Source organism: Neoarius graeffei, chromosome 2, assembly GCF_027579695.1.
Source record: "Neoarius graeffei isolate fNeoGra1 chromosome 2, fNeoGra1.pri, whole genome shotgun sequence".
In the NCBI taxonomy this organism is placed as follows: Eukaryota; Metazoa; Chordata; class Actinopteri; order Siluriformes; family Ariidae; genus Neoarius; species Neoarius graeffei.
The window spans coordinates 10,645,740-10,673,102 of NC_083570.1; the positions used below are offsets into that span (position 1 = coordinate 10,645,740).

The window sequence follows — 27,363 nt, forward strand, 5'->3', positions numbered from 1 at the left end:
AGCGGCTAGAGATAATGAGATGAGATGAAAAGAACCCTATTACCTTTTTTGCAACTGGTTCTACAGTTTCCTCCTGTGTGTCAAGGAAAAGTTTGTTGGGTACTCTCTTTCTCTTCTTGCTTTTTGGTAGGTCCTCTTGCAAGAGTTTCTGCTCAGCAGTCTTAAGTGTAGACTCCTTTTCTGCTGGTAAAAAATTGTAGCAAGACAGAATTTAATGCCTAGAAACAAAAGTATGTGGCTTACATCACATCAAATACTGTATTTTACTGTCCACTTTTGTGCTCTTTTTTACAGTTTTTGTATTGTTTTTCCCCTGCTTTTTTATAATAAGTTTAGTTTGTTCATTTTAACACGTTAAATTTTGCTGCCATGTACAGCTGCTAAACTGATTTTTACTGTCCAGTGTTGGCTGACAATGTTGACTGTGACGGTAAAGTATTCTTATTAACCCAAATCTAGGCTGACGTTCTTCAATTTGCGACTTTTTAAATAAGTGTTTAATTAGTGTTTCACTGCTAATTACAAATTCAAATTAAGCAGGACTCATGTGACTAATGGCCGTTAGTTAGCTAATGTTAGCGGCCGCTAGCTAGCGTTTAATTTGAATTTTTAGCTAGCTAGTCACTGTCCCAGAGCTAATAGCCTACAGCAAACGTTACTTGGCCAATAATGCAAAAACCTCAACAGGATAATTGTTATCGTGATTAATGTTACATGACTAACAAAGTAAAAAATAAAAAAATTAAGCACTGTACCTGCCTGCCAACTGCACATTGTGGGCTGGTTCGACCAGCCACCCATTAGTAGGCCTCTTGCCACCCATGCTGCGGCACTCGACAAGATACTCCTTTTGAGAGTTTTCAGGATCGACGTCTACGATCCAATGTACAGGGACTATACTCAACGCATCTTTATCTTTCCCCTTTGACCAGCTAATGAGCGCAAACTTCATTTTTTTTTATTTTCTCCTTTCACCGCTGAGGGGCAGACTCTGAGTGGCGTTGGCTTCTCGTTCGCGCCTATTCTGCCATCCCATAAACCATTGCAGTTCAATGTGTCCATGGTAGCAACTAGCTCCACCAATCAGAGACGTTGCTTTTTCACCATAGGATTCTGAGTAGTGTTGCGAAAAAAATCTGTTTTTTAGGTTCTGTTGGTTAATTTAAAACAATGTTTTTGCTTCTGTATAATTACTTTACAACGTGCTCACTTTAAAACGAAACGTCTACTGAGAAAATGGACGGGATATTTGCCTCTGGCAACCGAGTGGGCTGTCACTGTAGCGCTCTTTTTTAATGCAGTCGAGGGTTTACGGAATCAATTTTGTGCCAAAATGTTCATACAATACTTTTGAAATATCAAACAAAAACGACAAATCAAAATACAAAAAAAGTCAATTTTTTTAGACTGGCAAACAAATTATTCGTGTAATCATGCAAAACATCAGTCTATTACTCTTCAGAAATCTTTTATTTTTGTTCCGTGTCTTTGTCAGTTTTGTTTGACGTAATTTATTTTGGTTGCGATTCCAGCTTTCTCGTTTGCGCTCCCTGACTTTTTGCTTGCAGTTTTGGCACAAACTTCACGTGTGGGTGGGCTGTCCAGGAATGCATTCCCATTGGCTAACTTGTGTTTGACTGACAGCTACGCTCAGCCATTCCCTACTCGGATTTTGGCGGACTGTTTGACGAGTGACCGATCCATTGACGGTAAACAAGGATCGAGTGGACTTCAGTGGCGACTATGATATTGAATTAATTCAACAAAGTGTAAGTACAGGACAAATGTGTTGTATGTGTTGCAGTAATACACATTATGCAGGTGTTTCATGGCAAATCAAATGTTAGCCTTAGCTCCACTACCCAATATAATAGCTGTCTTGCTGACGTTAAACATGCCTGCATAATGCCTGCATAATTTCTGAAGAGTAATAGACTGCTGGGATTCAAACCTGGTTCATTGGTGTGATAATCCAGCAAACCCCCACTAGGCCACCAGGGGAATGACTCAAATGCAGAGGCGTGAGGCAGAAGTAGAACAAAAGTATCAAAAGGTTTATTTACAATATATACACAAGAAAAATCCAAAAAGTAATAATCCAAAAACGCTCAGAAGATATAAGGGAAAAAATAAAAAAATCCAAAAGTACAAAACAAAAGCCAAAAAACCAGAAAAGAAAAGGCAAAAATACCAAAGCTCAGAAGATCCAAAAACACAGTAACTACAAGGTCCAAAAGAAAAGCAAAGTGCAAAACAAAGAACACGGTACAGAGGAAACTGGAGATAAACATAACAGCTCAAAGACTCCGTGACAAGAGGACTGAACTCAGGGGGTATAAATACACAAACTAAATTGAACACAGGTGAAGATAATCAGGACTAAACAGGCAATTAACACAAACACAAAACACAGGAACAGTGGCGGCCTCTAGAGGCCAAAATAAACATGACACAAAAAGGAAATAACAGCGGCCTCTAGAGGCCAAAACAGTCCTAGTCCTAACAGGACCCCCCCCCCCAGGAGCGTCTCCTGACGTTCCCAGGGCGATCCGGATGGGCCGAATGGAAGTCCCGACACAGTTCTTTATCTAGGACATCCCGAGCAGGAACCCAGCAGCGCTCCTCAGGACCATAGCCCTCCCAGTCCACCAGATATTGCAACCCGCCGCGGACCCGGCGGGAGTCAAGCAGGCGATGCACAGTGAACACAGTCTGACCCTGGAAGATGCGGGGGGGTGGGGGGTTCCTAGGGGCAGGGGCATACGTAGACGTCAGTACGGGCCGCAACAGGGAAACATGGAAAGTGGGGTTGATCCCCAGAGTCCGGGGCAACTGGAGCCGGTAGGAGACAGGGTTCACCCTGCGCACCACCTTGAAGGGGCCAATGTAGCAAGGAGCAAGCTTGCGGTTCTCCACCCAAAGCGGAAGGTCCTTAGTGGACAGCCAAACCCACTGCCCAGGGCGGAAAGCATGTGCAGGTCTTCTATGGTGGTTGGCCTGAGTCTGGCTGGTTCTGGAGGTCTGTATGAGGGTCTTCCTGACCTTGCTCCAGGTCTTGCGACACTGTCTCACATATTGGTTGACAGAGGGCACCCCCGCGTCCTCCTCCTGGTCCAGGAACAGAGGTGGCTGGAACCCAAATTGGCACTGGAATGGCGACAGCTTGGTGGCCGATGACTGCAGGGTGTTGTGGGCGTACTCTGCCCATGGCAGCCAGGTGCTCCACGATGTCGGGTTATCCATAGCCAGGCCTCGCAGGGTGGTTTCCAGGTCCTGGTTGAGCCTCTCCGTCTGACCATTGGACTGTGGGTGAAACCCAGAGGAGAGGCTGGCAGTGGCTCCGATGACCTTGCAGAACCCGTGCCACACTCGGGAGGAGAACTGGGGCCCTCAGTCTGAGACGATGTCCTGTGGAAGACCAAAGACTCGGAAGACATGATTAAACATAAGTTTCGCTGTTTCAAGAGCAGAGGGGAGTTTGCACAGTGGTATGAAGCGGCAGGCTTTGGAGAATCTGTCAACTATGACCAAAATGACCATGTTACCTTGTGACTCAGGGAGACCCGTGATGAAGTCGACTGCCACGTGGGATCAGGGACGCCGGGGAATGGTCAGAGGATGCAGGAGACCCTGGGGACGCTGTCGTGGGTTCTTGGTTCTGGTGCAAACCTCACAGGACAGGACAAATGACCTTACTTCCTTCTCCATGTTAGGCCACCAGAAGCATCTTTTCAGGAAGTCCAGGGTCCTCCGAGCTCCCGGGTGGGCGGTGAGAGGGGAAGAGTGACCCCACTGGAGAACCTTGGCCCAGGCTTGCTGTGGGACGTACAAGAGGCCCGGTGGCCTCGTCCCAGGACCAGGGTCCTGGTGTTGGGCTCGTCGGACAGCCTCCTCAATACCCCAGCGGACAGGGGCCACAATCCGGGACACAGGGATAATAGGCCCGACTTCATTCTCCCTGTTAGTGGCAGAGAACAGCCTGGACAGTGCGTCAGGTTTGGTGTTCTTGGAGCCGGGGCAGTACGAGAGAGTGAAGTCAAACCGACTGAAAAACAGGGCCCACCTAGCCTGTCGAGGGTTCAGTCTCTTGGCTTGCTGGAGGTACTCCAGGTTCTTGTGGTCAGTCCAAACCAGGAATGGATGTTGCGCTCCCTCCAGCCAGTGCCTCCACTCCTCAAGGGCCAGTTTGACTGCTAGCAGTTCTTGATCCCCCACATCGTACCGGTACTCCGCAGGACTCAGGTGGTGGGAGAAGTAAGCGCAGGGGTGCAGCTTTCCTTCCGAACGTTGAGAGAGCACCATGCCGACACCACTGTCCGAGGCATCCACCTCCACGATGAATGGTTGGGAGGTGTCCGGGAGGACCAGAATGGGTGCCGTGCAGAAGCAGTCCTTGAGGTCTTTGAACGCCTTTTCCGCCTGAGGAGACCAGATATAAGATCCACCTGTCCCTTTGGTGAGGTCCGACATGGGTGCTGCTACAGAACTGAAGTTCCTGATGAACTTGCGGTAGAAGTTAGCGAATCCTAAGAACCGCTGAACCTCCTTAACGGACTTGGGAGTAGGCCAGTCCCGGACGGCCAGGGTCTTGGCAGGGTCCATTTGGAGTTGGCCTGTCTGTACAATAAATCCCAGAAAGGAGACCTTGGGAACATGAAATTCGCATTTCTGGGCCTTGGCGAACAGATTGTTCTGTAGCAGCCTCTGGAGAACCTGGCGGACATGGTGGCAGTGCTCCTGCACAGTCTTGGAAAAGATAAGGATGTCGTCGAGGTAGACAAAAACGTACAGGTTAATCATGTCCCATAAGACATCGTTGATTAGGGTCTGAAAAACAGCTGGTGCGTTGGTGAGTCCGAAGGGCATCACCTGGTATTCGTAGTGCCCAGATGGGGTGTTAAAGGCAGTCTTCCACTCGTCTCCCTGTCGGATACGGATGAGGTGGTATGCGTTCCATAGGTCCAACTTGGTGAAGACGGTGGCGCCTTGGAGCAGGTCGAAAGCAGTGGACATCAGCAGAAGGGGATATCGGTTCCGCACAGTGATCTTGTTCAGGCCCCTGTAGTCAATACATGGTTGGAGCCCCCCATCCTTCTTGCTGACATAGAAGAAGCCGGCACCAGCAGGTGAGGTGGAGGGTCGAATGAACCCAGAGACCAGGGTGTCTTTGAGGTATTCCTCCATGGCCTTGCGTTCTGGCTGAGAGAGGGAAAACAGTCTGCCACGAGGAGGGGTAGTCCCAGGGAGCAAGTCAATGGCACAGTCGTAGGATGGTGCGGAGGAAGAACGGCGGCCCTGCTCTTGCTGAAGACCTCCATGAGATCCCAGTACTCTGTGGGAACTTGAGATAACTCGGTGAGATCAGGGGGCTCGGCAGGGGACACAGGAGAGCTAGAGAGCAGACAAGAGGCATGGCATGCAGGGCCCCATTCCACAACCTGGCTAGTTACCCAGTCTATGCGAGGGTTGTGGCGAGTAAGCCAAGGAAGGCCTAGAATAACTGGGAACTCAGGTGAAGGAATCAGGTGCAGTGATATTTCTTCCTTGTGACCTTGAGACTGGAGGAAGACTGGAGAAGTAACTTGGGTGACTCTTCCATCACCTAACGCTTGGCCATCGAGGGCAGACACAGACAGTGGGACTTCAAGAGGTGCAGTCGGAATATTGATGCTTTGGGCGAAGTGAATATCCATAAAGTTCCCAGCCGCCCCTGAGTCTAACAAAGCTTGACAAGAATGGACAGACTCACCCCAGGAGATGGAGACCGGGATGTAGATTCCTTGGCCAGGGAGTCCAGGAGAGAGGGTAGGCCCCGTCACAACCCTCCCTCGGCTGGACGGGGCGGTCCTTTTCCCAAGAGTTCGGGACATGATGCTCGGAAGTGACCAGGCTTGCCACAGTAGATGCAGCACTTGTCCCTCCTTTTGCGCTCCTTCTCAGATGCGGAGAGGCGAGTACGACCCACTTGCATGGGTTCTGGACAGTCACTGAAGGAGGTAGACGGTCTCCAGGTAGAGGTAGGGAGGCTGGGGGGGCTCAAGGCTTGGTGGCGTTCTCTCATCCTGTTGTCCAGACGAATAGCATGTGAGATGAGGGTTTCGAGGTCACTTGGGCATCCAATAGAGGCCAGACCGTCCTTGATGGGGTCAGACAGACCATGGTGGAAGGCTGACACCAGGGCAGTCTCGTTCCATCCACTTACTGCTGCGAGCGTCCGGAACGAGATGGCGTAATCTGCGACGCTTCCTCCTTGCCGGATGGACATGAGCTTTCGGGCTGCGTCGGTACTGATGTCCGCCTGATCGAAGACCCGAAGCATCTCTTCAGAAAACAGCTGGAAATCAAGGCACTCAGGTCCCTGTCTTTGCCAGATAGCAGTAGCCCAGGCTCGCGCCTTACCAGCTAATAAGGTGATCACAAAGGTAATCTTGTGGCGATCCGTAGTGTGGGTGGTAGGCTGAAGCTCAAAGGTGAGTTGACACTGGGTAAGGAACTCTCGGCACTCACTGTGCTTGCCGTCATACCTCTGTGGTGCAGGAAGGCTGGGTTCGCGAGGTGAAGAAGGCAGCATGGCAGGAGGCACTGGAGCAGGAGCGGGAGCTGGATCAGGATGAGGAGATGCAGGCAGTGATGTCAGCTGTGCCAGGGTTTTCCCAATTTGCTGAAGCAGTTCCTCGTGGCAAGCAAGGGCCTCACGTTGGCTGGTGAGCGTACGTCCATGAGCGTCCATGGTCGCTCCGAGGCGTGTCAAAGCTGCCATAATTCCCTGAAGGTTGGCCGGGTAGACAGTTGAAGCAGCCTCTGCTGAGTCGGTCATGACGGAGTCTTTCTGTTAGGGTTTTGCTGGGATTCGAACCTGGTTCGTTGGTGTGATAATCCAGCAAACCCCCACTAGGCCACCAGGGGAATGACTCAAATGCAGAGGCATGAGGCAGAAGTAGAAAAAAGTATCAAAAGGTTTATTTACAATATATACACAAGAAAAATCCAAAAAGTAATAATCCAAAAATGCTCAGAAGATATAAGGGAAAAAATAAAAAAATCCAAAAGTACAAAACAAAAGCCAAAAAAACAGAAAAGAAAAGGCAAAAATACCAAAGCTCAGAAGATCCAAAACCACAGTAACTACAAGGTCCAAAATAAAAGCAAAGTGCAAAACAAATAACAGGTACAGAGGAAACTGGAGATAAACATAACAGCTCAAAGACTCCGTGACAAGAGGACTGAACTCAGGGGGTATAAATACACAAACTAAATTGAACACAGGTGAAGATAATCAGGACTAAACAGGCAATTAACACAAACACAAAACACAGGAACAGTGGCGGCCTCTAGAGGCCAAAATAAACATGACACGAAAAGGAAATAACAGCGGCCTCTAGAGGCCAAAACAGTCCTAGTCCTAACACCTCCAATCTGTCCCTCTGAGTTACATGTTGATCCTGGGATTGAGATGCTGGCCTCTTCTGCCCCTCAGACCTGCTTGATCCATCCTGGTGCCCTGTGTCTGGTCGGAGTTTTATCGCACCGCTCCTGTGAAGGACAGCCCCATGAGGACAGTTGAGGGTTATACCTGTTAAAACTGTTAATATTATAGTCAGGCTGTCTGTTGTTGCCCAAATGAGGATGGGTTCCCTTTTGAGTCTGGTTCCCCTCAAGGTTTCTTCCTCATGCCGTCTGAGGGAGTTTTTCCTTGCCACCATCGCCACAGGCTTGCTCATTGGGGATAGATTAGGGATAAAATTAGCTCATGTTTTAAGTCGTTCAAATTCTGTAAAGCTGCTTTGCGACAATGTTTAGTGTTAAAAGCGCGATACAAATAAACTTGATTTGATGATTTGATCAATGGATCGGTCACTCGTCAAACAGTCCGCCAGAATCCGAGTAGGGAATGGCTGAGCGTAGCTGTCAGTCAAACACAAGTTACCCAATGGGAATGCGTTCCTGGACAGCCCACCCACACGTGAAGTTTGTGCCAAAACTGCAAGCAAAAAGTCAGGGAGCGCAAACGAGAAAGCTGGACTCGCAACCAAAATAAATTACGTCAAACAAAACTGAGAAAGACGCGGAACAAAAATAAAAGGTTTCTGAAGAGTAATAGACTGATGTTTTGCACAATTACACGAATGATTTGTTTGCCAGTCTAAAAAAAATTGACTTTTTTTTGTATTTTGATTTGTCGTTTTTGTTTGATATTTCAAAAGTATTGTATGAACATTTTGGTACAAAATCTGCTCCAGAAGAAGAGAAGCATGGATGGAAGGAGAAGAAACACTGCCCCAGTTCAGGATATGAGAGTCCATCAAGAACAAGGAGATACTGGAAAAGGAGGTTTGTGTTTTACTCCATCCTAGCCTAGTTAAGTTACGTTATTAAACAGTTGTTCTGTATTTACTGTTGTAGTTTCGCGGTTCGTGTGGGTTTTTACAAGCTTGCGGCTTAGCTAAACGTAGCTAGCATGCTGTAGCACACTGACTCGCAAACTTCTATTTAAACAAGTTATTAGAAATGTTAGGTAAAGCAAGCTTTGGTTGTTTTCAACAACAGACAGTGCTGGTTTTTGCTCTGAGCGATGGGGCAATCTGTTTAAGGGCGCACTGTGTGGACACTCGGCTGTTTAAGGGTCCTCCAGTGTGGACACTCGGCTGTTTAAGGGTCCTCCAGTGTGGACACTCGGCTGTTTAAGGGCCCTCCAGTGTGGACACTCGGCTGTTTAAGGGCCCTCCTGTGTGGACACTCGGCTGTTTAAGGGCCCTCCAGTGTGGACACTCGGCTGTTTAAGGGCCCTCCAGTGTGGACACTCGGCTGTTTAAGGGTCCTCCAGTGTGGACACTCGGCTGTTTAAGGGTCCTCCAGTGTGGACACTCGGCTGTTTAAGGGTCCTCCAGCGTGGACACTCAGCTGTTTAAGGGCCCTCCAGTGTGGACACTCGGCTGTTTAAGGGCCCTCCAGTGTGGACACTCGGCTGTTTAAGGGCCCTCCTGTGTGGACACTCGGCTGTTTAAGGGCCCTCCAGTGTGGACACTCGGCTGTTTAAGGGCCCTCCAGTGTGGACACTCGGCTGTTTAAGGGCCCTCCAGTGTGGACACTCGGCTGTTTAAGGGTCTTCCAGTGTGGACACTTGGCTGTTTAAGGGCCCTCCAGTGTGGACACTCGGCTGTTTAAGGGCCCTCCAGTGTGGACACTCGGCTGTTTAAGGGTCCTCCAGTGTGGACACTCGGCTGTTTAAGGGTCCTCCAGTGTGGACACTCGGCTGTTTAAGGGTCCTCCAGTGTGGACACTCGGCTGTTTAAGGGTCCTCCAGTGTGGACACTCGGCCCTCAGCTTCGTCCAGTCTTTTACTGTTGCCCTCCACCCGTGTTGTCATAACTTCCAGGCTTCTCCTCTAATAACTTGCTGATGCTCTCAGTACCCTCCCGAGCTCGCTGTGAGGAGTAGCCACTGCGCCTCAATGTTCGGTCGGCCCCTCGTTGTTCTTTGAGATTTACTCGGATTTTCGGGTGGAACTGAGCCACTTTCCTTGCTTGACATTGTTAGGAAGCTTAGAGCGGTCAGCAAGATATAAAAATGCAAGTGTGGTGGGTAAAATTTAAATTACGGTCGATGGGAGCGGGAGCTCAGTGCTAGTCCGACCTCTCAGCTCAGTGGCGTCATAACCCCGCCCTCAGGGAGCTACTGTTTATAGCTGCTATAATGTGAAAATGTTTTGTTGTCGTTCCTACAATGAAATATTATTAAAAATGGATAAGAAGTACAACAAACCCTGTAATAGTTGGCTGTGGTGTCCGAGGAATAAACCACTCCAGGACGTGCTGTGATGATAAAATCACCAGCGTCAGGGCCCCGTATTCGGGGCCCCATATGAAGGCAGGTTCCGTGGCCTCAGACTGACTGACTGTGTGCTGCACTGAGCGTTTTGTCTCTGTATTCACATCCTTGTGTGTGTTTTTGGTTTCTCAGCAGTTCATTCTGCAGCCGAAGAAGCTCCTGCAGTACGGCCCTGTGGATTACAGCTCGGTGCACTGTGTGAGGGCAGAGGCGCTCTCGCTCACCCTCCATCTCACCAGCACACCGTCGGAATGGATCTGCGTCTCCACCCCTGACGGTAACGCCACCGAGATTCACTTCATCTTACTGTCACACTGACGCTTTATAACTCAGAGAGAAAAATCACAAGGGTCAGAAATTAATCCTACAGTCGCCTGTAGTTTGTCTTCGTGGGCGTGGCCGTGAGTTTTTGATTTCTACACCGTATACAGCGCATCTTTTTGAAGTCTGTATGACTGAGTTACATGGCACATGCACGGCCTTTGTACGCAGAGAAAGTTGATCATGTTTTCACTTGCGGGTGTGAAGATCCGGTTCAGGTAGAGTCACGTGAACAGGTTTAATCAGAGGAAAGGCAGTGATTAAATATTTGCCCTGGATGATCAATCTCTGTGTGTGTTATTACACGGTTCAGAGCGGCCGGACAGGTTTGGGTGAGAGCAAGCATTCCTCATGAACCTCGCCTAATCTGCGTGTGAAGAATTCTTTTCTTTTCGGATTCCTCCTGCACTCAGACCTGTGTGTGAGTGAGAGGAGTATTGTCACTAGTATCAGACATTTATAACAGTGGAGATTAAAAAAAAAAAAGTACAGTGATGTATTTGCATAATGTGTAATAAAGCTCTGGAGATGTGTGTAATTTATTTTAATGAAATATTAGTGATTGAGTGATGAGTGTGAGGTTAATTATTACACCCTGGCCTTATTATGTTTTCGTTCTTTTTTCCTCCAGACCCGCTTAAATCTCAGATGCTGATGATGACGTTGGGCGGAGTCATTCCCACTGCGATATGTTTGTTTGTTTTGGCCGCAGTCGGAGTTTCGCTTATTACTACATCTGTGGTCACAAACCGCGGCTGCCCAAGAGTGTGGTGAGTCACATCTCTTCTCATCTCACACACACCTCACACCCTTCACACCCCGGTATCAGACCAGTTTGTGGGCGGGACCTGTTTAACAGCTGAACCGTTTCTCTTTAATATCGCGGGAGGTTTTAATGAAGATTCCCATCAAGGTTTCATCTTTATGTATTGTGTAAAAATGTATTCTGGACTTTTAAATTATTTTTATATTAATGCGACTGGACGACAACAGTGTCAGAATTATAACCGTTTATTACTGTTCAGGTTCATTATAACCATCTTTGCGAAACAAACAGTAAAAAGCACTAGATCACATTATTATACGAACAAATGATGTTATTGTTATCCTTTGTTGCTGTCAGGTTAAAAAAAAACAATCCATGAAATGTTACATTTGTGTTTTGTCGTCCCCCCCAATTCGGTGTTATTGTGTGAAAGGCATTTTCAGTATATTTATCATTACTTTATTCTCAATTTCTCCTTGAATGTGAAATGTTTGTATGAAGGAAACCGCTTTAGTGAAGAAGAGATTTTCACCACGAGAAGGATTTTTAAATATAAAGTTAAATGTTTTGGTGTTTTTCACTTTGAAATAAGCCGACAGATTGTTAACTTTTACCTCACTGTAAGTAATGTGTATTTTAATCATAATGATCACAAAATAAACACAATACATGATGGAAATAAAGACTGGATGGAAAAGTGTGTGGTGTGTGAAAGGTGTTCATGTCTCACGGGGTCTGATGATTTAAAATGGTGACTTTTTTTGGTCCCATGAAATTTTCACTTTCTGAGGTTTTTTAACGTTAAAATGAGTTCCTCTGACCTTCTTAAGTCACCCCAGTGGCTCGAAATTTCATAATGTGTAAACCAAACTATGCCCAACATTTGAGAATGGCGCGTCAAAACAGTGCGTTGAGAAGCTCTTCCCTTTACTATGTCAGCAAGGGAGATGATCCCCACGCCCCCCCTCTGGATTCCCACCCACTGTATGGATTGCCCGCCCAGTTGTAGTGAGGAGACCATAGAGGACACAACAACATGGCATCACCTAAGCGAGCGAAACATGGAAATTGCGCTGTACATGGATGTGACAACACAGAAAAGAGTCTGTTTTTACTGCCGACGGGAGAGCCCCTGAAGACGCAGTGGCTTAATTTTATTTACTTCAATAATACGCCGTCGAGTCTACCTAAGACGGTGTATGTTTGTCGGAAGCATTTTCCTGATGAATGTTTCCACAACTTGGGACAGTACAGGGCAGGTTTTGCACATCTACTGTCACTGAAGCCTGGGTCCGTACCAAGCATCCCTGCCGCATCAGCCACAAACACCGAACAAGTAAGTGTATAACTGTTAAGTCATTTTGCCGTGTTTTAAAATCGGTGCCACGTTAGCCTTGCAATGGCTACATTAGCTGTGCAGCTAACCGCTTCCTGCAGTTAGCCAGGTACTCTGCGCTACAAAACCAAAAAGCATGCAGCATGCTCTGTTATAATAGCCAATCAAAACAGTTTTTACAAAGACACCCACATTCTTTTTTTAGTCACTCGTTCATTTTATTTGTTTGTTTGTTCAGTAAAAACCCAAACATTTGTTGAATTTATTTTATTTCCTCGCGTCGCACCTTAATGACGTCAGCGCGCGGTATTTTTCCCTTCGCGGTTTGTTACTTCTCTCTCGCCATAGTAAGACACCCACATCCGCTTGTTCTGACCCACTGGAGGTAGCGTCACAGTGCTGTTAGCCAATCAAAGGTAACACATTTACATGTCATGAATATTAATGACAAGACCCGCCCCCACCCTCTACCCTTCCCCACCTCCTGCTTCTCATTAGCAAAACGACACACTGGGAAAAGCGCTGAAATGGGGCTTTCTCCCAGGAGGCTATATCTACGTGCCGAGGGTTCATTTCGAGAAAGGCTGCGGATATAACATCTGGAAACCTCCACGAGCCCGTTTAAAGCATCAACAAACCACCATGCCATGGGACCTTTAAACTTTCTTTGTCGCCACCTAGTGGCTGTGGAAAAGATTGCTCCAGGGGTTGTAAGATAAGTTCATGGCTCTGTGCTTCCAAACAGAGTTGTGCTTCAACCTTTACATTCTATTTGTATAATTCTGAATAGAATTTTAAAATATTTTCTTTAGATTCTAGATTTATTTTACTTTACTGAAGTGTATTACAGTAAAAGGGAAAAGCTGCAGCTTCTTTGTTCCTTTATTTGCCTTCCTTCCTTCTTTCTTTTGTTTTTCTTGTTCTTTCTTTGTTTACAGAATGCAGATTTTATGTAAATTAGGTCAAATGTGAAGTTTCTGGAATGCCCAGGGGAAAAATAAGAGCTTTTAAGGGGAAAGTAGAAGCCTGTTTATATGTTTAAAACAAATAGCAAGGTTCATAAGCGTAACTATTTTGGTCACGTTCTCACGAGTTAAGTTATGCTAACATGGACTTGCTAGTAAAAGTTAGGTGCTTAAAAAGAGTTTAACTATTTTAGATAAAATATATGAAATTGATATTCAAATACTTTCTATAACATTATTCAGTGCTTATACGTTAGTTTACAATTTTGTGGATGGGCTGTACGCAACACAGAATAAAAAATAAAGTACAACTATAAACTACAATTACACATACATAGAAACTTACAGACGTGTAAACAGACATTACAAAAATATATGCAGCTGTTCTACATTAAACTGATGCACAGAACGGGATTTGTCGCCCCCTGTGGCGGTTTATGGAACTACAGCACGCCTGTATTTCCGTCTCCATGGGAACCAGCGTGGCGTTGCTACTGTCTGAGAGTAAACAGTCCACAGTGCAGGCGTTTGATAATTTATCGTTTATTAGAGCAAAAATAATATTTAATAAGTTTTAGTATAAGTGAGTGTGTGAGGTGTAATAATCTGCAGCATGTCCCGAGCTCAGGCTGAGAGTGTGATTAAGAATATAATCCGGGAAATAACAGAGCGGTGCTGCAGGCGGGGCCCAGCTGTGTCTGAGACCCTCACTGCCTTCATGGTGAGTCGCACATCCCTCCACCTTCATCCCTCCACCTTCATCCCTCCATCTTCTTCCCTTCACTTTCATCCCTCCACCTGCTTCATCCCTCCACCTTCATCCCTCCATCTTCTTCCCTTCACTTTCATCCCTCCACCTGCTTCATCCCTCCACCTGCTTCATCCCTCCATCTTCATCCTTCCACCTTCATCCCTCCACTTTCATCCCTCCACTTTCATCCCTTCATCTTCTTCCCTTCACTTTCATCCCTCCACCTTCATCCCTCCACCTTCATCCCTCCACTTTCATCCCTCCATCTTCTTCCCTTCACTTTCATCCCTCCACCTTCATCCCTCCACCTTCATCCCTCCACCTGCTTCATCCCTCCACCTTCTTCCCTCCACCTTCATCCCTCCACCTTCATCCCTCCACCTGCTTCATTCCTCCACTTTCATCCCTCCACCTTCATCCCTCCACCTTCATCCCTCCACTTTTATCCCTCCATCTTCATCCCTCCACTTTCATCTCTCCACTTTCATCCCTCCATCTTCAGCCCTCCACTTTCATCCCTCCATCTTCTTCCCTTCACTTTCATCCCTCCATCTTCATCCCTCCACTTTCATCCCATTTTACCTTTCGAAAGCTTTAATCACAGGACAGATCTTATACAGCAATGCTGAGTTAATAAATCAAGAAATAGTTTAATACTCATTTCTCTCTCTCTCTCTCTCTCTCTCGCTGTCTCTCTTTTCTGTCTCTATCTGTGTCTCTGTCCCTCTGTTTGTCTCTCTTACTGTCTGTCTCTGTCTGTCTCTCTGTGTCTGCCTCTCTCTGTCTCTCTCTTTCTGTCTTTCTCTCTGTCTGTGTGTCTGTCTCTCTCTCTCTGTTTTTGTCTCCTTCTCTCTGTCTCTGTCTCTCTCTCTCTGTTTCTGTCTCCTTCTCTCTGTCTCTGTCTCTCTGTCTGTCTCTGTTTCTGTCTCCTTCTCTCTGTCTCTCTCTGTCTGTCTCTCCATCTGTCTGTCTCTCTCTATCCATCTGTCTCTTTGTCTTGCTCTTTTTCTCTGTGCATCTGTCTGTCTGTCTGTCTGTCTGTCTCTCTCTCTCAGGTAAAAGCTGTCGTTTTAGACCCCAGGAACCTCTTTAACGTTGACCGGACACTGACTAAGCAGGATGTGGAAAAACTAATCGAGGTATTTATTCTGGATTCTGATTGGTCAGAAAGCACTGATTCATTTTCTTAAATCACAGGTTTATATCAATGCACTTGTTGTAATATGTCACGGTTTCTATAGTAACAGATCATTCACAGGGACTCCTCCAGCAGACGAGTCGATAACAACAGACGGAATTAAAAGCGTACATAATCACCGTGTCACGTTTACGGACGGAGTCTCCGGCGTCAGTGCTTTTTTAACAGTCAGAAGTAAAGCTGTAAGGTTTCTGATATCTTACGCTTTGCAGTTTCTCTGTAACAAATGGAACCATCACAGGTCAAGAAAGTGCTGTGAGGAAAACAAGATGGTCGCAGAAACGCTGCTTCCTTACACCAGCATGTTGTAGATTAGTTTCCCTGAACAGCATGTCATGGAGTGTGTTATTCTTTACTTAGACACGGTGCATGATGTTACACGTGAGCGTTGAGTGTAAAATGGTGTATGGTGTGTGTTTTGCTGTTCAGCTGTGTGTAAACAGATTGATGGAGCAGAAGAGTCCTGCTTTGGACACCATTAAAATGCAGGTTCACTTCGATATGAATTACACGTCTCGACGTAAGTGCCGTTTCTATTCCTGCTATCAGTAGTGTAGTAACGTGTGTGTGTTCAAGTGTGTGATGTGTATGAGCATGAATTCTCACACTCTTCTGAGTTTCTGATTCGGTCACTGATTTGTTATCCTACTGTGTTCACCTGTTCTGTGTTTTGTTTTGTTTTTTTGTCCATGCGTAAATCTGAGCTCTATCTGAGCTCTGTCCTATTATTTTCTTTAAGTTTTTCAAATGATGTCTCAGTATCTCAAGAACTAAATCTCCAAATGAAGTTATTCCTCGCAAATCACTTGAAACATGTCCCACTAAGGGTAGTATCTCACTGGGCTGCGACAGCCCGCGACTAGTTGGGGACACAACAATTGCGATAAAATATGCAAATTAGCGACAATTTTCACTTGGAATCACACTGAATTGATATTCACATGTTTTACCGCAATTGTTGTGTCTCCAACTAGTCACAGGCTGTCGCAGCCCAGCTTTCCCTCGGCAGGCAGGGAAGTAGAGGAAGCCTCATGGAAACTGACTTGAGAAGGGTTCGCGACGGCTTTGCGACACCAGCGACGCATTCGCGGCTATTTTGAGAGAAATTTTGTCGCACGAATTTTTTGAACATGTTCAAAATTTCAGTGACGAAGGAGCGACACTTTGCGACTCATGCGAGGAAATTGAGAAGCCCCGCGAATGTTTCAAGACACTTTTGAAACTCTCTCGCGAATGACGTACGCAATTTGTCGCAAGCTGTCGCAGCCCAGTGAGATACTAGCTTAAGTCTACGTTTACTTGATTTCACGTCTTTATCTGAGATTTTAGGAAATCAGGACTGTGTTTTGGTGGACGTCCTATGATTGTGTACAGTGTAAATCGTGTTCACCTTCGAGCAGGTGAGTTTGTGGAGGAGCACCAGAAGGTGGCGCAGATGCGTCTCCTGCCCACGTGCCGGGAAATCACGGACAGCAGGGCCAAGAGCCGAGATGAGCTGGACGCTCTTTACTACAGGATGGTCACCTATGTGATTTTACGCTCCGGCCTCGGCTCAGACTCCGACGTCACCAACGTACAAGAAGCCACAGGTGAGAAAGCAAGAGAGACGGAAAACACCTGAAACATCTGTTGTCACCATTGTCTGCTAACTAGAGGAGCCTGTGTGCTGCTTGTTCACACTTGTTCATGTTTATCGCTTCAGGTCATCAACGTAGCGTTTATTTATACCGTATTTGTATCTGCGATGCAAGTTTGCTGTCCTCCTACTGGTGGATTTGAGACGAGCGTCGTAGCAGTGCTCACTCTGTGATTTTAACCAAACCCTTTCTAAGGCCTTCGACCTCAACTCATAACGTGCGACGTTTTAGCTCAAGCCCACGATAGATAATACAGAACGTCCCAAGTCATACTCCTTGCTAATTACTTGGCGTAAAAAAGTTTCATTTTGAGAATTCGCTGAAGGTGATGTTGTGGGATAGTATTTAGATATTATAGCAAAATTATTAGCACCCATAGGATTCCTGTAGGTGGGTTGCATCCGACGTCACAGCCGCCTCATTAGATAGTGTATGTACTGTAAGACATGAAGTGGTGGTCAGCTGAGCTCACTGTCCACAAAGCGTTACTATCGCTGGGGCGCTTTGCTAGTCGTTAAAATGCCCTACGCTTGTGTTCTTTTGGGCTGCTTGAATCAAACAAAGCGTGAAACTCATAAAAGTTTCTTCCGGGTTCCTTGCGAAGTGATAAAGTGTGAAACGGCAAAGGATTTTACCAAAAGATGACAAGAAAGGTGCGGAAGGGAGCTGAGTTGAAGAACGTGCGAGTTTGCAGTCATCACTTTGTGAAATCTTTGTAAATTCCTCTGATTTGTTTGGTTTGGATTCGCAACTCACCAACTTTTCTCGCGTTATTTCGTGACGTTTTGAAGTTCAGGAGACGCTTCAGTCTTCAGATGTGTTTTTGTTTACTGGTTGATCGTGGTCACCATATTGTAAACTAACGCGTATATTTTCACTTTATTTATCACGATGTCCCAGCAATCTTTACAAGGACGTAAAGGATGATGTGGATTGGGCTCCTACACTGAACTAGAGAGATAAGATAATTGAAACGATCCACGGAAACACAAAAGCAGAGCTCACGAGTTAAGAGTGAGCGTGGCAATTACAGCGAGTCGTGATAACTTCTCCGTCCTGTTTCGCCACTACCCAGGACTTTAAAGAAGAACTGAAGGCAAATTTTTTATTATCAAAATTCTATTTCTCATTTTATTAAATATAGGAATGCATTTTTGATTGCTATTTTGTCACTGCTATAGCAAGTTATGAGTGTTTGAAATATGCTATGTAATATATCAGTCCATATGTCAAAGCAATGAGATTCGTTGAGACCTGTGTGAGACATCGTAGGATGGAAGTAAAACGTACAGCGGAAATCAAAGTGACCAACATCTGCCAATGTTCCCTGTGTCCGAAATCGCTGACTCGGTCACTACTCTCTACATACAGTGGTACTTGAAAGTTTGTGAACCCTTCAGAATTTTCTATATTTCTGCAAAAATATGACCTAAAACATCATCAGATTTTCACACAAGCCCTAAAAGTAGATAAAGAGAACCCAGTTAAACAAATGAAACAAAAATATTATATTTGGTCATTTATTCATTGAGGAAAATGATCCAATATTACTTATCTATGGGTGGCAAAAGTATGTGAACCTTTGCTTTCAGTATCTGGTGTGACCCCCTTGTGCAGCAATAACTGCAACTAAACGTTTCTGGTAATTGTTGATCAGTCCTGCACACCGGCTTGGAGGAATTTTAGCCCATTCCAACGTACAGAACAGCTTCAACTCTAGGATGTTGGTGGGTTTCCTCACATGAACTGCTCGCTTCAGGTCCTTCCACAACATTTCAATTGGATTAAGGTCAGGACTTTGACTTGGCCATTCCAAAACATTAACATTATTCTTCTTTAACCATTCTTTGGTAGAACGACTGGTGTGCTTAGGGTCGTTGTCTTGCTGACCCACCTTCTCTTGAGATTCAGTTCATGGACAGATGTCCTGACATTCTCCTACTGTAGGGAATTGCTGTATAGAGGACTATATCGTGAGCTCATGCGTAAAATGAAAAAACACTTTCGGACACTACTCCGTCACGCTGGTATTTACGTCATTACTGTTGCACAATTAAAACGTGCCAGATCAGTCGGCTGCTGGGTTTCAAAATAATAAACACACGCTTGTGTTTTTGTGATAAATCCATATTATACTGAGCGCATTTCACACATTAATCAATACAAAGTCCCTGCAGCTTTCAGTTCTTTTAAATCAAGGCTGAATACTTTTGTTTCTTCTTCGCCACTGCCTTTTATTAAATCAAATTTGAGACTTTTAATTTGATTTCTTTCAGCGCGACTGCAATGCATGATGGGATATATTGCTTTGGTTAGTCCCCATCGTTGTACGCTACTTTTCGTGATGCATTGTGGGATACTTTGAGTGCACTGTATAGGGTGTGAATAATCCTCACTAAGGTTTCGGACAGCACTACAAAATGGCGTCCTCACTATATAGTGCCCTGTATAGTGAGTAGGGAGCGATTTCAGACACAGGGGTTGTCAAAAGACGCGCGCGCCCTCTTTCGAATGCTGATGTAATCAAGCCGGAAGTTTTGTTTGTTTTGATAGCAATCAGGAAAGTTTGAAAAAAGTAGGCAGTAATCGTCATTTCAACTCGTTTGGAAAACAGTTTTCAAAATGGCGGCACTGACACCTGGTTGAAGCTTCAAGTCTCGTACAAGTCTCGTGAAGATCGCGCGGATAAGCGACGCCTGCCGTGGAACAAAACGAATTACATTCAACATGGCTAAAAACCGAATAGGCTGATAAGTATCATATTTAATTGCGATTAGCTGTCAATACGAGTCACGATATAAAGTTACTAAAACCGAAAACGTCATTGAATAACACGTTAATTAAGAAATAAAGCAAGTTTAAAAATGATTTCAGTTCTCCTTTAAAGGGGTTTCTGTGGATCTTTGTGATTGATTTATCTGGAAGAGAAGAGCAGGGAAGATTGCGAATCGAGTGGCTGTGGTTTGCTTTCGGCCGATACTAAACCGTGTAGCGTCCTAGCGATCATTGCAAAGACGCGTACAAAAAGCCTGAAACTGCCTCCTTACCCAGGAAAAAATGATACAGGATTTATCTTGTAGTGTCCTGATCCCCTGGGTCCGGTTGTTCAAAACATGGTTATCTTTTAACCAATGGTTCAATCACTATTTAACATGATGTTAAATATAACCTGCTGTTAAACTGTTGTTCAAAACTCCATTCAAGTTAACACACCTCCCAGCCTCCGTTATCTTTTAACCAGGTGGTTACGTACAGCTCAAAAGGCAAACACGCATGTTCCCGATTGTTAATGCGCGCCGTCCAAAACGATTCAGACAAGGACCAAACGAGCTACTTTTATACAGTGAGGCAGAACTTCGACATCGGTACCGATTTGATAGAGAATCTCTCCGTTATATATTTGATTTGTTTCAAGAAGATTTGGAACGCCCAACGTGAAGAAGCCGTGCATTGTCTGTTGAGGTGCTCATTGCCCTTAGATTTTATGCAAGCAGCAGTTTTTTTTCCAAGCCAGGAGACTTGGTGGGCATGGCATTGTGGGATTGATTTTGACACGGTGTGATGTTGGTTAGGGCTAAACCAATTGGTTTGCTCATGGTATGGTTCAATTAGCTTCAAGAAACGATTTTTTAACTAACGGTAAGTTAAAATTTTAACGGAAATAACTGTTTTGAACAACTGAACCCAGATCTTTAACCCAGCCGCATATAAAAAGTTGTACGCCTCCATGATCTTCCAGGTTTTCATTTATTTGTCTGTCTTGAATGATGTCTGTAGCACCAGGTAGTTTGAGATGTCAGGGAACTCAACAGATGGATAATTTTCCAACTCATACGGAAAATCCTTCTTTGCTAGCATTAAAGGATCTAATCCCATCGCAAAGATCAACTCTCTGAAGGTGTCTTGACCATGCGTTGGCCTCTAAACTGTGAAAATAGTCGGAGACAGTTTTACTATCTTTTTTGCAGAACGGCAGCCAAATTGGTTTCTCGGACCACCATTCACCATAGCACAAGACCTTCTTCTTCTTACGGTACGTCTGTGTGTGTGTTCTAGCCGCACTGCAGAGTGTGTTCCCTCCATCAGAGCTGGCCGCCTTCATGTCTCTGCTCAGGCGTGATAAAGAACAACAGCTGAACGAGCTCACCATGATCGTCACCGGGATTCGCCTCTTCAACAAGGACAGCGGGAAAGGAGGAGAGAGCATCGAGGACCGTGAGTGCATCTCACCTCGCGTTCTAATTAACGCTCGCCATCGTGATTCATTTTATAACAGCAGCTCTGACAGTCATGCAGATTTACATTAACATGCTCGTTTTGGTACGTTAACATTCTGTTAAATGACGGGATGCTCTACGTAAACCGAATTGAAAATCACTGAACGGTTCTCGAAGGTAAGGAGACGTTTATTCAGCTTTCACTCATCTTCAGGACAGAAGAGTTTACGATGATGTTTTTTGACGTTCATTAACCGCAAAGGCAGGAATGTGAGTGAGAACAGGAACTCACTTGTTTCCCATAAGTTCAAAAATGTAAATAGAAATGGATAGAAAGTATGGCGAATTGCTCTGTAAGACATTTATTGATGTAATCGTCAATAAATTGCTGTGGTGTAAGACAGAAGGGAACCGTCAGGGCCTTCTCGGCGTTCAGAGAAGCCTAAACGTATCAGCATTTCAAATGTTATGTTTAATTTCTTTCATAATTTCATTATAATTATTCTCTCTTAATTCTGATTTGGCCTCATTTTCTATCACATTTGCTTCAGAAGTGAAAGGGTTACTGTCCTGAAAACATTAAAATCGAGTTCTCCAATGAGATTGTTTTGCTTGTTGTGTCTAGGCTGAGAACAGTTCAGAGCTGCTCACTCACTGGTTAGGACTTCATTGCTGGGACAGAAGGCCATGGCAGTGTATGTTTATGTAGGAAGTGACAGATGAATTAATTAACCAATCAGATTTTGATTTATAGCTGGAGGGACTAAAAATTTATCACCCTCAGCCTTCTCGAAGGCCAACGCGAGCTTAACTGTGAGTCGGCGCAGCAGTGAAGTCACCTTCCAGCCAGTGTAGCATTCATCAGTAGTGTTAGCGAATGCTAATAAAGCAGTCAAGCCGGTGCTATCTATCGAGAGCTACAGGCTAACAACCGAGAAACTAAGATTTCTGTCTCCAGACTCTTCTTCCACGCTGCACGCTCGCTACAGTATTTTTCACTCAGACTTAAGTGTAATTTACTTTGTTACTTTTAAAATCAACATCGACAGCTACACACAACGGAGCGACCTGGCAGCCTGCCACTAATCCCTTACAAATCCTTTGCCCTGTTGCTTTTTTGGTGTGTTTTGGTTAAGTTTTGGCTGAGCTCAAGTCCCATGTCTAATAGTAATAGTTCGCCGCTGGTCTAAGAGGAACCCGGTCAGGTTTATGCATTTTTGTGACACACTGTACATTTATAATTAGGATTTAACTTAATTATTGTAACAAATGATCAGAAAACCACACATATTGACAGAATACAGGCTTGTAAGAAACTGTACATGTTTATAGAGCAAGGTTTTTTTGAAGTAATCGTGGTAATATCTTCTGTGTTACATTGTTGATGTGCAATCCTGGTCATCGTGGCTCTCTCGTGAAGTGCTGGCCGTCCTGAACGAGGCTCTTCCTGCTGCCAGCACAGATATAGAGCGTGAACTGGAAGGGACGCAACGTTTGGCTTGGCGCTACACCACTCTGCTGGAGAGATGCTCTGAATCCAACACTGACGCCGAGCTAAACAGGGACCTGCTCACACAGGCCCTGTACAACGTACGCCAACATGAAGCCTTCCTCAAAATCATACTGGTGCGTTACAGAGACATCTAAATGTTCAAGCCAACGATTAGAATAAAAGTTATTGGAAAACATTTAAATTTCTGTTACTATTTTATTCTTATTATGGCTAACTTTCGCTAATAATCATTAAGAGTAAAAGTCACGTAACATAATAAAACGTAGTTCGTTTGTCTCCGCCAGGCAGATGTGATCACATGTGCAAAGCAAGTGGAGGCTCTTCACACTGACCTCATGTCGAGGATGAAGGTGCTGAAGGCCACAGTTCATGCCAAAACTGCAGTACCAACCTCCCAAGTGTTCGTAAGTGTTCCTTTGCTCTGTCAAAAGCTCTTTGCTAGCATCATTTTCAGTCTGATCATTTTAAATCCCTCCCATTAGCCTCATTTCACAGCGTTGGCCAGGCTGTGGGCAGGGCTTCAGGATGAGATGGTCTTGTTGAACATGCTCCGGAGCATGGCGCTCAGCCTGAGGCCGTTCCTCTCGGCTCAGTCGCAACTTCTCGAGAACGTTCAGTTGGATCAGATGCTCCGCAGTGAAACCGTCAAATCTGACGCAGAGAGAGCTGCTGAGAGCTCAGGTACGTTCTGACATCACAAGCTTTTTATTCATTACAGAACAGCATCTTGTGAGTGGGCAGCTTGTTATGTCCAAGAAGTGTAGCGTAAACTCCTCTGGCCTGAAGACATCGGAAAAAACTTGAGCATTACAGCTTTACGTCTTTGAGTGAGCGCATTTCATTTCTACATTATCACTCATCATGTGTAGTGTAGCACTCATTTTCTCTTTTTCAGAGGAGCGGCTTGATCCAGAGGAGATGAAATCGTCAGAGTGGATTCTGCCCGAGACCACGGCGAACTTTGAGCAGCTCTTCCTGCAGTACAGGGGTGTGTGTGGATACACTCTTGTCGAGAAGAACGGCCTCTTGCTCCCAGGTTCATAGTGAAGCTTTTCTTTCTCCAGTTTTACACTCTGCTTTTTTTAGAGTCCGAATATTAGAGCGTTCATACGACTAGACAGTGTTTAGACCAAGACGTATTCAGCTCCCCAAAAGAAACAAATTTGTGATGTAAAGTGACACTACAGCATTAAAACACTGAAAGTGAAACATCTCTGGTTGAAGCTCCTCGTTCTTCAGTCATTAATTCGACCTACTTTGTTTGTTTCCATATTTGCTTTTGGTGTTCGACGAAATCTTTTTCAGGGAAGGCCTTCCTTATTTCAGCAAGACCGCTTTCTGCACATATTAAAACTGCATGGCTCTGTAGGAAAAGAGTCCAGGTGCTAAACTGGCCTGCTGCAGTCCAGATCTGTCTCCCATGTAAAACAGTTGGTGCATTATGAAGCGCAAAATACGAAAAAGGAGACTCCGAACTCTTGAGCAACTGAAATTGTACGTCAGGCAAGAATGGGACAACGTTTCTCTTTCAAAACTACAGCGGTTGGTCTCCTCAGTTCCCAAACGTTGAGAGAGTTTCGTTAAAATTAGAGGTGATACACAGTGGTAAACGCCCTTGTCCCAACGTTTTTGAAATGTGTTGCTGACATCAAATTCAAAATGAGCATAGATTTTTCAAAAAACAATTAAATTTCTCAGTTTCAGCATTTGATATGTTGTCTTTGTACTATTTTCAATGAAATACACGGTTTCCATGATTTCCAAATTGTCATATTTTGTTTTTATTTATGCTTTACACAGTGTCCCAACTTTTTGGGAATTAGGGTTGTAATTAAACCGACTTTTAAATATAATTAATAAAGGACACGCTTTAAGGCAGACGTCCATATTTCTGAAGCTCAGTCTGCTGTTGTTCCTTTCCAAAGGCAATCCGAACATCGGCATCCTGAAGCACAGGGAGAAATATTACAGCTTCAGCTCCAAGCAGGCTGCGTATCAGTTCGCCTCAAACGCAGACAAGTACATCGAACTGATCGCGGAAAGAGCGAAGAGATCTCCGGAGCTGATCCAGCTGCTCGAGCTTCATCAACAGTTTGCCAGCGTCACTCCGTACTCTCAGGTATCATGGACGTGTGACTTACTTACATCTTCTCCTTCACATACTTGACCTTCTCGCTGATCTCCACCACAAACTCCATTCCCCATGAACACTCTTAGCCTACAAATATGGCTGATCCAGCACCTACATACTGATCCAACACAATCAGTTGCGGCGTATGAAGACTCCACACACACTCTGCACATTAAAACCGCTCAACTGCAATCCCATCCTTGTCCATCTCATCTGTGAGCCTGAGAGTGACAGGAAAATAATCAACAACAATGCGGTGAGCCAGTGCAAAGCAGCGTTTCTTAGAAAGTTTGTCTTCACAGATGCAGTCAGGTGAGAAATTGTTGGTGAAACCCATCAGCAAAAGTGAAAGCAGCACACAGACGGACACACACCTGCTGGAGAGCAACATCGTCAGATCTTACGAGTGGAACGAGTGGGAGCTGAGACGGAAAGCCATCAAACTGGTAAGCAGCCCCACCTGAAATACACTGGCATGATTTAGATTATGCTCAAGCTGTCCGAAAAGCCCTGAAATAAGTTTAACACGTTATTTTGTTGAATGCACTCCAAGGCGAACCTGCGCCATAAGGTAACCCACTCGACGCAGACTGACCTGAGCCACATGAGGAGACACAACACCACGCAGACGTTCCTTCCAAAAGAAGCCGCCTGCCAGACAAAGAGAGACGGACAGAGTAACGTACCGAGACCTCAAGTCTACCTGGCTGGGCTGAGAGGAGGACCAACCACTCCCATGACCAAACTCGATTTAACTCCAGATGTGCATGAATAGTTAATTTGTTTGTTAGTTAGACCTAGTATTGAATGTTTGTATTGAATTGTTGCATTCTGGTTTCTGATTGGCCAGAAAATACTGATTAATTTTCTCTGAAAGTTTTGCAGGCGTATATTAATGCACTCGTTCGAATTTATGGTTTTCATCGTACCAGCTCGTTCCCAGGGATTTCTACGATGGACGCTAGACATAAACCGATTTTAAAAATCATTTATATGGTGATGTTTTCGTAACTGAAGGGAGATGTTCATTTAGCATTTCTGGAAGGAGTCTCCAGTGTAACAGTCAGAGGTAAAGTTTTGTGACACCTTCAGGACAGAGGAGTTTATGCTTCGCAGTTTCTTGGTTACAACATGATTTTTTTTGTCTTATTAACTTTAAGAGAAGGATAATAGGCAGGCTGGTGAGGGAACGACTGTTAATGTAACTATAAATGGATAAAATACTATGATGTGAAATTTGTAATTGTTGGCAAATTGCTGTGGTAAAAGAGGAATTGTGGGAGATGCTACTTTGGTACCGAATGTCAGTCAAAGCAGCGCGCACACAATTATGAAAATGATCTTATTGGCTCTAATAATATTAAATATTATTATACATACAGGACACTTTTTCAATGGAATAAAAATATGTGTTCTGTTCCCTTCTAGTGGGTTTCATTCATTCGGTTTGGTAGCATGCAATATTGTTAGCATATCGCTTATCCTACGTGTATTACGTCACTCTACCCACTGGAGAATGAGCGTTGAATATGATTTACGATATTGCATGGTTGTCAAGGCAACATGATGTCACACGTCGGAGACGTAAAACTTCCACGTGAGCGAGCGAGCAACTGTGACAATTTGTGAACAAACATAACTTCTACGATTGCTTCGTTAAATACAGAAGATTTTGAGAGAATTTTGAAAGAGAAAGACGCGTTGAACACCCGGAAGGAATGTATAATAATAATAATAATAATAACAATAACAATAATAACAATATTGACTGGCTTTTTTTGTGGTCTATCAGATATATTCCATTCAGCTACTCGTCTTTGACTCATTCATTATCATGCTAGCTGAATGGAATATATCTGATATACCACTCAACGTCAGACAATATTATTTAATTATCCTGAGGAATAACACAGCAGACTGTGAGGTTACACAAAAATAATCCACGCCAGCATGGATTTACCACTTTACCATCTTTGATTTATTAAAAAGTAGCAGGTGTATAAAATGAGATTGAAGCTTCTGCACACACACACACACTGTCACACAGCCACACCCCTTTGACAGTCTGCACTCCTACTCTTTTTAAAGCTCCACCCACTCTGGCTCTGTGATATCGTATCTCACAGTGCAGCAGGACGCTCATTTCAAAGCACACAATTCCGATCTCTACTGTATGTGTCGCTCTCTGGAAAAATGGCTGAGGCCAGTATTTCAGTAGCTCAGGACCAGTTCATGTGTCCAGTGTGTCTGGATCTCCTGAAGGATCCGGTGACTATCCCCTGTGGTCACAGTTTCTGTAAGGCGTGTATTAATGGCTGCTGGGATCAGGAGGATCAGAAGGGTGTCTACAGCTGTCCTCAGTGCAGAGACACTTTCACTACAAGGCCTGTTCTACGCAGAAACAACATGCTGGATGAAGTGGTGAAGAAACTGAAGAAGAAGACTGAAGACTCATCCTGTTTTTGTGAACACAACACCGAGTCAGGTGCATCAGACAAAGAACAGGTGAGAAGGAGAAATGGTTTCAGACTGAATCCTTCGACATTTTGTTTCTAATCCTGCTTTACTCAGGTCATATGGTGTAAAAATGTCATGACTTCTATTGATTATAAATAATAAATATGTTCCATGTATCCTGTAGATGTGAACAGTTTTACAAGCACATACTGAGTACCTTTGACCTCACTCAGAGAGAGCCAG

At 44.8% G+C, this 27,363-nt stretch overlaps 2 protein-coding genes across 2 annotated transcripts in view; one reads left to right on the top strand and one right to left on the bottom strand.

Annotated features, from left to right (window-relative positions):
* LOC132880045 (tripartite motif-containing protein 16-like) overlaps positions 1 to 27,363 on the bottom strand; it is a 542,736-nt gene that overhangs the window by 89,363 nt on the left and 426,010 nt on the right. The gene's annotated exons all lie outside the window — the stretch shown is intronic.
* On the top strand, positions 13,830 to 25,438 carry LOC132871902 (cilia- and flagella-associated protein 206-like). Its single transcript, XM_060906513.1, has 12 exons — positions 13,830 to 13,937; positions 15,023 to 15,106; positions 15,595 to 15,685; positions 16,566 to 16,754; positions 20,859 to 21,017; positions 22,440 to 22,645; positions 22,817 to 22,936; positions 23,015 to 23,213; positions 23,428 to 23,568; positions 24,458 to 24,651; positions 24,966 to 25,109; positions 25,217 to 25,438. Exons 1-12 carry the CDS (start codon positions 13,830 to 13,832, stop codon positions 25,436 to 25,438), a joined length of 1,857 nt encoding a protein of 618 aa, XP_060762496.1.